The 8,922-nt window shown below is 51.9% G+C and overlaps 5 protein-coding genes across 5 annotated transcripts; 2 read left to right on the forward strand and 3 right to left on the reverse strand.

Annotated features, from left to right (window-relative positions):
* The first annotated feature begins 100 nt into the window (after positions 1-100).
* On the forward strand, positions 101-1,531 carry BO95DRAFT_6020 (pre-mRNA-splicing factor SYF2). Its single transcript, XM_025592083.1, has 3 exons — positions 101-445; positions 505-1,140; positions 1,189-1,531. Exons 1-3 carry the CDS (start codon positions 233-235, stop codon positions 1,234-1,236), a joined length of 897 nt encoding a protein of 298 aa, XP_025448073.1. The 5' UTR covers positions 101-232; the 3' UTR covers positions 1,237-1,531.
* On the reverse strand, positions 1,519-3,042 carry horA (ubiquinone biosynthesis protein COQ11). Its single transcript, XM_025585344.1, has 5 exons — positions 2,870-3,042; positions 2,749-2,803; positions 2,336-2,676; positions 1,807-2,247; positions 1,519-1,758 (listed from the first exon to the last, which is right to left on the reverse strand). The coding sequence occupies exons 1-4, from the start codon at positions 2,913-2,915 to the stop codon at positions 1,826-1,828; spliced, it is 864 nt and encodes a 287-aa protein (XP_025448074.1). The 5' UTR covers positions 2,916-3,042; the 3' UTR covers positions 1,519-1,758; positions 1,807-1,825.
* Positions 3,043-3,175: 133 nt separating this feature from the next.
* On the forward strand, positions 3,176-4,253 carry yaf9 (YEATS domain-containing protein YAF9). The gene is made up of 3 exons (XM_025592084.1): positions 3,176-3,284; positions 3,358-3,382; positions 3,446-4,253. Exons 1-3 carry the CDS (start codon positions 3,252-3,254, stop codon positions 4,150-4,152), a joined length of 765 nt encoding a protein of 254 aa, XP_025448075.1. The 5' UTR covers positions 3,176-3,251; the 3' UTR covers positions 4,153-4,253.
* A 694-nt stretch (positions 4,254-4,947) lies between these two features.
* Positions 4,948-7,233, reverse strand: BO95DRAFT_6036 (Zn(II)2Cys6 transcription factor). Its single transcript, XM_025592085.1, has one exon. The coding sequence runs from the start codon at positions 7,102-7,104 to the stop codon at positions 5,284-5,286; it is 1,821 nt and encodes a 606-aa protein (XP_025448076.1). The 5' UTR covers positions 7,105-7,233; the 3' UTR covers positions 4,948-5,283.
* A 223-nt stretch (positions 7,234-7,456) lies between these two features.
* On the reverse strand, positions 7,457-8,366 carry BO95DRAFT_437724 (putative cysteine dioxygenase). The gene is made up of 3 exons (XM_025585345.1): positions 7,979-8,366; positions 7,662-7,920; positions 7,457-7,607 (listed from the first exon to the last, which is right to left on the reverse strand). Exons 1-3 carry the CDS (start codon positions 8,267-8,269, stop codon positions 7,522-7,524), a joined length of 636 nt encoding a protein of 211 aa, XP_025448077.1. The 5' UTR covers positions 8,270-8,366; the 3' UTR covers positions 7,457-7,521.
* Positions 8,367-8,922: the final 556 nt, after the last annotated feature.

The raw sequence follows: 8,922 nt of genomic DNA on the forward strand, positions 1-8,922 counted from the left end.
AATCGGACAATCAGGGGAAAGTCAAAAGGCGGTCGGTAGGGCGGCGAGTCGTGCAAATCCGAGCCAGAGTTGACCTCAGCCTCATCCTTTCTTTCTTTCATCATCCACGCTGGTAACACGAACCCCAGCCTTGACTTTTTTCATTACCCAGCGCTCGATCATCACGTTACCTCAAAACCTACCATTGAGTTTTAACATCATCGCGACCCGATTCTGTGCATACTTCCGCGAAATGCCCACCGAACACGACATCGAACAGCCTGCGGCAAGCAATCCTGACTCTGAGCAGGAGCAGCCTGCCGAACAGCCAGGCGATGCCTCCCAGGAGCCTACCGCTACTGATGCGGTCGAGGACGTCTCGAAGAAAGTAGATAAGACAGAGGATGATGCTGTCTTAAAGGCCCGACAGCGCAAAGAGAGATTCAAAGCTCTTCAGGCTCGCGCGGTAAGTACTCCACAATTCAGCTTGTTTGAAATGCGCGTTTTTACTGATATTTGTTCCAGAAAACGGCTACAGAGCGCAACATGAAGGAAACCGCCGCTGAAACACAACGTCTGGCGACCGACCCGGCATTACTCTCATCGATCTCGCGCAAGCATGCCTTCGCATCGCACAACCTGCTAAAAGCTGATACAGAGGCCGCGGGCGAGGATTTTGAGCGCAAGCGCGCTTGGGACTGGACTGTGGATGAGTCGGAAAAATGGGACAAGCGGATGGAAAAGAAACAACGCCATCGCGATGACGTTGCCTTCCAGGACTATACACAAGATGCGCGCAAAGTATACAAGAGACAGCTGCGGGAGTTGCAACCTGACCTGGAGGGTTATGAGCGAGATAAGATGGCAGCCATCGAAAAAGCTGCCGCCAACGGGGACCTCGAAATCGTGGAAACCAACGACGGCGAAATGATTGCAGTCGATAAGAACGGCACCTTCTATTCCACCGCAGATACTGTCGGGTTCACGGAAAACAGGCCTGACCGGGTAGCTGTCGATAAGCTGGTCGCGGACTTGAGAAAGGCTGAGGAGGTTCGACTCAAGAAGCGGAGAGACCGCCGCGGAGATGATGATGGTGACGTCACCTACATCAATGAGAAGAACAAACAATTCAACCAGAAACTGGCTCGCTTCTATAACAAGGTATGTGCCGTCAAATTTTTGTTGCTGTCAAGTCTAATTGTGCAACAGTATACCACCGAGATTCGTGACAGCTTTGAGCGTGGAACTATGATTTGAACGGATCCGATGATTTTCATCCGTCAAATGCCCTTTGTCGGAATATTCGGATATCGGTTGACTTTCGAGTGACTCTGCACCCCCCGGTCCTCACATGCGGTCTCCTTTGCTGGGAATTATCTTTTCGAGCAATGCGATCAAGCTTGAAATAGCCCAGTCGCTTTATAGCCAAGCTTCTGACCCATTGAGCTTAAAACTACAATGCCGGTCACGTTGAGCTCCATTTGCAGAGAACACGAGCGCCCTTCGCTTCTAAGGTTGGCAGAGATCATGGAGCAAAGATTTATCTAGGGGTATCGATTGGTAGCCTTCCCTGTACAAATACACTATACCAGCATCGCGTCATTGCTTCCGCTCCACCTTGAAGCAGTGTCGCTCTGCAGCTCTTCCAAGAGCTGACTCATGCTTGGATATCCAAACTCGTCTTGAACACAGCCAACAGTCAGCCATTGAAGCAGTGGTCGGTCGGTTCATCCCTCAATGTTGCTAAGGGCTTGTTGCACACCGGGGCTCTTTATCATCCTGTGCCATTTTTAGCATCAAGTTAAAGAAATCAAAATCTAGACATACTGTTTGATTCAACCAATGCTCAAAGCATGCTTCTTCTCCAAGCCTTCGTCGCTAGGGCTTCAATTTTTTGTACACCCAATGCTCCGCGAACAGCCTCATCTTCGAGGGCCTCTGCCACAGCCTCGCCTACGTCGTCCACCTTGAGTGGCTTAGTTACCATAGAGCCGAGAAAATCAAGCTTATTTCCCAGCAGAGCATTGACCTGAGATCCGACAAAGCCACCGAGTGCAATCGGCAGAGTCAACTTTCTACTCTCGTCGTACATAAAGGGTGCCTGCACGAACACATTTCGAAGTTCCGGTAGCTGCGCCGCTATGATTGCTTCCGCCTCTCTCTTAGTTGTGATGTACCGACTGGGAAGGACCGGTGCTCCCGACGCAGCAGAAATGTAGACAAAGGTAGGAACCCGCTCGTGGTGTGTCTCTTGGGCGAGGGCAATAGCTAAAGATCATGACCCCAACTGTCAGCATCCAGGCCAAAATTCTCCTGAGTAGAACCTAAATCCCTCGTCCGAGCACTGCATACTCACCGGAATCCCTGTTCATCAGCTCGTACGTAAACTGCCCGCTGCGGTCCCGGACCTCAAGAGGCTCACCCTCTCGTCTCTCCCGAAGATCCTGACCGCCAGGCCTCGAGGCGCTGAAGGCCCTTTGTAAGCCACTAAGGATCGGCTCCCTTCCCTGCACCACACCTTTGTAATCCGCCTCGAGTAGGATGCCCATGCTGTGGACCACGGCCGTGGCTCCGTTCAGGAAAGCCTTGTATGTCTCGGGTTTGAGGATATCGGCCTTGGCCCATTCGACGGAGCTCGCCCAGCTCGGGCGACTCACCGAATCTGTGACGGTCTCCCACCGCGGTTCGCCCGAGCGACTATGCCGTGGCGATCAGTATTATTGCGCAAGACTTAACGACAATTATCCGGTCATCGATGGAACATTATACCTGAGTGAAGTGACCGACCAGCCCCGAGCGACGGCAGACTTGCAGATCCGTGAACCTGTTGGAGGAGAGAGACTTCATCAGTCTCATTTTCTTGCGTGCCCGACATGCGGAGTATACTTACCCAAGAAACCATTACCACCCGCGACTACGACACGTTTAGCAGCCATTTTGCTAATTATGTAACTTAATCACACAGTCTGAGCGTAGTTTATGGTGTCAATAGAAGAATATGAAGAGCAAGGAGTGAATTTCAAGGTAACATGGTCGAATAGGAATTCACAAAAGAGAGCTTGATCGCCGGAGCAAGAAGAATAGCTGCGGAGCTTCCGAGGAATTCCTTATCGTATCACCACCCACCGCTGTCACGTGCCACCGCGGGCGAAAGTCGCGACAGGGACATGGTCACTTTGCATCCTACGTTACGCCCATCATTGCAATTCAGTTCCAGCACATTTGTCCTCCGACACGACCACGCTTACAAAGGAACGCTATCAGGCTCAAGCATGCCTTCTGCAACGGGTACAAAGCGCGTGAGGGTGAGCATTTCTTCAATCACCATTATGCATCAGACGAAGGCAGGACCAGGCAGCTGACAAGATGATTCTCAAGGGTGTCTCTGTGTTTCGCCCTTTCGGTACGCCAGCATTACTTGACTCCCATTACTCTCCATTCTGTACTAACGCTCGATGACCCGTAGTCTTCGGCAGTGAAGCCCAACCGTTCGATCCCGCGAAGAAACCCCCCCACGTACCCGCCGACCACACGCATCAATGGCGCGTCTTCGTCAAAGGCGTCAACGGCGAAGACATCTCCTACTGGCTGAAAAAGGTCCAGTTCAAGCTGCATGAGACGTACGCGCAGAATGTCCGGACGATCGAGCAGCCCCCCTTCGAGGTCACGGAGACCGGGTGGGGTGAATTTGAGATCCAGATCAAGCTCTATTTCGTGCCGGAATCCAACGAGAAGCCCCAGACGCTGTGGCACAGCCTGAAGCTGCATCCCTACGGCGACGATGCGGAGGGCAAGAAGGAACGCCGGGAGATGGTGACGAGCCAGAACTACGAGGAGGTGGTCTTCAACGAGCCGGTGGAGCAGTTCTACGAGCTCCTGACCGGAGGCCCCGCGACGGGGGCCACGCAGCCGCAGAAGGGGAAGGGGGGCAAGAACACCAAGCAGGCCCAGCAGCAGAAGAATGGCCGGACGGCGGAGATTCCGCTCAACAAAACTCCGGGAAACGAATACAGCAAAGCGGGGGAGGCCAGTGAGATGGACCGCCTGGCGGAGGCCAACAAGACGGTGGAACAGATGATCAAGCAGGAGAAGGAGAGGCTCATCGAGCGTGAGAAGAGACTCGCCGAGTTACGCGCGAGCGAGGGCGTGCCAGCCATCACCAAGAAACGCTAGTCGGGGCCTCGGGAGTTAGATCCTCATGGCATCATGTCCCTTGGATCGCTTTTGACTATCGGCCAAGTGCTGGCCACCTGATCATCCAGCCACCCCAAGTACACGACTAGCATCTATAGCCGTCACCACAAGATACAACTTCTCTCCAGCAAACGCCAGATGCAGAAGGCAGCATGTGCCGCGCCAAGGGAACGACCAGATTCAAGCTCCATTCTGGTATGGGAAATCAAAGAATACCTTCAACGAAGACTCGGTTTGCGCTATGTCTATATAAAGCCTCCGAGAGACTGATGTTCCTGTCGGGCCTGCGTGCATACCTGCAGCCCAACGGTAGGTATTGAGCAACTCTGCCGCCCACGTCCGCGTTGTCACTGTGGACTCTGCCAAAAAGCGGACAACGCAGTCTAAGACTGGTATTGAAAGCCTGGGGTAATCAACCTTACTTCTTGGTATCACCATGGTGCTAAGCAGCCTATAGAGGCGCACGAGATGCCAGCCCCCGAGTTTCTGTGGGGCAATCAAAGAATCTGATTTTCGCAAGAAAAAACGATAGTGGGATATTCATAAAACCGTCTTCTTCCTTATAGCCTGTTCACCAGAAATGTACCTGCACCAACATAGGAATAGCTTGAGGCGTTCCACGTGCTCACCCTCTCCTCATCAAGGCCAAGCTTTCAGTTTTCATTGATTGAATCTCACTTTAATCCAAGCCACTGTAATAACCGCGCTTGGAATTAATGAGCTATTATTTGATTCCATCGAGGCAGCATCGAGCCTTCTCCGTTGCCCGAGGGGCCGTTAACGTAATCTCTTCCCAAGGCAGGCCTCTCTCCCCTTGCCGCGTTAAATGCTCTTGTAGAATAGAGGAACGGGATTGACCCTGTGCACCGCCACTTCCAATTGTCTTCTCCGTGGGCCGGAGAATATTCTAAATCAGGGGTATCCGAAGTCGAATCAACCAAGACGACGGAGTGGACGACGGTAGAGCTGATAGTATCATTTGCATGGAGGGACAGTCAAGATAATTGACCACATTGGCAGCGAAGACGTCGAAGTCAGTGGTTTACTTGGTCCTCAATCTGCTCGCAACACCTCGATTATCGCTTGCTTGATGGAGAAGCAAAATGCAGCTTATGTGAAGTCGAGGTCGGGCATGGTGTGCAGGAGCAGTGGTTCGCTGCAAGTGGGATCAATATACGCCGAGAGAAGCCCCGGTGAGAAAAGACCTTGGACATCCGCATCTGCTGAGCGCAAGGCACCCGGAATCCCAGGGGCCACGATCCATGCACTACTGTCGATTGTCGAAGAATTGCTCGAAGCATCATTGCGGGAGGCTGGCGGTGCACTGCCACTGGCTTGCGGATAGCGAGACTCGATCCACGCCGTAAAGGTTTCCGACGCTGCATTTCTTAGATAATGGTGAGCCCTGTTTGCTACCGACCACTTGTTCTTCAACGTCTTCAGACAGCCAAGAACAAGTATGATGCGGTTACAGTGGTGATCCGAACACTCCGGCGGATGGATTCGACTGGTAGCAAGCTGCACCATGCCGCATAGTACAAGTCCAAACACGACAAACGGACTATATCGCTGGACACTTGGTCGCACGGACAGCAGATTCGACAGTTGCTTGGAGGCTTCTGTGGCTTTAATGTCGTGGACATGCCGGGTGAACGACGGCGAGAGACGGGATGGGATTACTGGACTGATGGGAGCCCCTGTGTCTGGCAGAGCAGGTCGCAGATTGCTTCTTGGGAGATGCAGAAGCATGGCGGCATAGTGAATTGTTGTATGTGCTTGGAAGAGCATTTCATCAATGCTGCCGTACATATCCACAATATCCACTTTGGTTGGTGGGAGGTGGTTTGTCCAGCTGACAAGCGCATTTTCCACAGCTTGCAGATGGTCCCTGTGTGTCTCGGGTAAACTGTTGAGCACGATGACACGAGCCAGAATGCACACTGCTTCAATACGATAACTGAAAGATGAATAGCGGGACTGGTCGGCCTCGCCATCATCATCGTCAGCAGTGAAAATCCGTTTGTTGAATCCAGCAAGGGTTGGCGGGGTTGGGATGCTCGAATGATTGGCATAGGCTGCTTCTTCACAAGGCAGGGCAACGTCATATGGGACGCTGCTGCATCTCAGGATGACCTTTTTCTGCAAAGCAGCCATATGGACGTCCACGGTGAAGAGCTCCCACCACGTCCTGCGCAGACTTTCTGCTTCAACGTCTCTTTCGTCGCATGATGTGGTCGCAAAATCTCGTCGATACATGCCCAGCTCCAAAGCGATGTCAACCGCGGTAGAGAACATGATCTGGGTTTGCGGGCATTCTTCGCGGGCGCATAACAGTATTGAGTAAAGGAGAAGAGCCTGGACCTTGCACGGTGTCCTCTCACCGCTGGCGCTCAACTCGGCCAACGTTGATTCAGATAGCGATGCACTCGACTGCGGCAAGAAATGGCTTCCTATCAGGACAACAATTTCGTGCAAATACTTCGGATATTTGCGCTCGTCATAGAGAGGAGCGGGGACCAGGATTGGGTGCGCAGCATGAAAGTTCTCGTAATACAGGCGAACCAGGCGGGCGTCGGACTCGGTTGAATCTTGAATACCCTCTGCTAATTGGATCGGAAGGTCTTGCTGCCCCGAGGAGGAAGGCGAGACCTCTGTCATATTGACACTAGAAGCATGGTGGGGGATGATCGTGCTTGGTGTAGCTAGATGCGAAGTCATTGGCTGTTGCAGAAGACGAGTATAGTTGGGAGTTGTAGCTAGGGGCTGTTGTCGAGTCGCATCCCGGGTCTTTCGCCTTCCTCCACGCCGTGAAGGTAGATACAGACAGTTGAATCGATTCTCGAGACAGCGGGAGCATGACGGTGTCTTTGCGTCGCATTTGAGGTGTTGCTTGCGACATTCCGTGCAGGCAAGTGGTGCTGGGCGGACCATATTGAGATCCGCAAAGTGAGCAAGACCTTACACAGAATCTTTTTCTCTGAAGCCACTGTGTCTAAAGAGAACACAGGGGCCTACAGAATTGTCAGAGGCCCAGTGCATTTTCGGTGAATTGAAGGAAGCGAGGCGCATTTAAAGACAGTAATGCAAAGGCCGATGCTGAGCGGCGATTGAAGGAAACGGACGCATTGCTTGGGTATGACTCAGCAGTGTTTATGCATGCACCTTTTAACTATCATCTGTTGTCGGGACTTTCGGTTCGCTTTCAAAGTCTGTCTCTCTTAGGTTCCCTCGAGTGTCTGTCCTCTACTACAAGTGCTAGAGTTGGAGAAAAAAAAAACAAAGTCTATTAATTAATCTAGTTCGTTATTCATTACTTGCACCGCACGGTAGCCCATTCTTGATAAAATCCTACGCCTGGTAGACATGACTTCTCCGCCCCGACTCTCGGTCATAGATATTGTACCCAAAGTCCGCTGCATTCGGAGGCGTATACACTGTTGCCAGTCAGTCAAAGCCTGTCACATTTCAGGTGATGAGGGGGCGCATACAGTGCAGGGAAACGGCCAGTTGGTCACTGCGAGGATTCATGACCCGGTGCAGTCCAATCTGATCACAAATATAGGCCACTTCGTCGGTCCCATACGTTGTGTCTTTCTTCACCCTCAACGGAGCCTCGTGGCTCTGTTCAGGATCAGGAGTGTCATAAACTGCCTCATTCAGCTCGCCCGCGAGAATCTTCATGATGCAGTGCGCATTTGCATGGTCATGGATCGGAGATCCTTTCTCTGGGTTCCAGACGAGAACCAGCTGCCACCATGGTCAGCCAAAACACCTTTAGCCCCTCGCGACTGCGACAGCAACTTACCAGATTTGCCCGTCCGTTGATGTTGGCTACTAGGTTGCGGGTATAGTTCTTGCTTGGATCGTTCCGTGCAAAACGAGACCAGTCTGCTCGGTTGGAGGCATATTTGGACATGAAAGCCATGAGGACACGGTGGTCAACTTGTTCTGTGCCAATGCCCCGCGAGCTACCAAGGTACATCTTCAGGTCTTGGACCAGCTGGTCAAAGGTATACTCCCCATGCTGCAGCGACGTAATGCTGTCTTTTGTGACGGGAGACGAAATGAAGTTCGAGGCAAGCAAGGTTGAAGACATGGCTCAGCAGTCGATAGCAGTCAACAGGTCTAATTGAGAGAGTTTACCGGGTAGGATGAAGCTCCAGGCAAGTATAATTGTAACAGTTAAGAATGACACTTGTTGTGGCAATGCACTGCGACTTTTTATAAAGCTGCTTGATATAACTAATATTTGTTCTACAACAGAACCAGTCGGCGATTGAGCCAGCTGGTCGGCGATTGACAATTTGTCCAGTGGAACCGCCGACGCGTCAGCCAATAGTGTGCTTTGTCCGCCCTGGCACGACGATAACCGATAATAACCAGAGCAAATCGACATCTCAATTCCTGGATAGGTATGAATTACGCAGTCTCTCGTGGGATGCTGAACACTGATCTCTTGCCTGGTCGTTAATCTCAATCCCTACTGGAAGCCATGACACTCTGTCACAAGTGGGAAAGAGGACACACTTCAGCTAGATCAGCAGATGAGAACACCAACTGCTATGGCACCCAGTAGTGTTGTTGCTCTGAAAAGAGCTTCATCTTCCACCAGTTTTTTTCCCGGCGATCTAGAAAGAGGCCGTGGCCATGGCAGAGCATTTCGACACAGGTTCCTGCAGGCTGATAGCTATTATGCATTAGGTTTACCAAAGCGAGTCAGTCATGTCGAGTGGGAGGAACATGATGTCG

The sequence above is a fragment of the Aspergillus brunneoviolaceus genome, assembly GCF_003184695.1.
Source record: "Aspergillus brunneoviolaceus CBS 621.78 unplaced genomic scaffold BO95scaffold_1, whole genome shotgun sequence".
NCBI classification, from domain to species: Eukaryota; Fungi; Ascomycota; class Eurotiomycetes; order Eurotiales; family Aspergillaceae; genus Aspergillus; species Aspergillus brunneoviolaceus.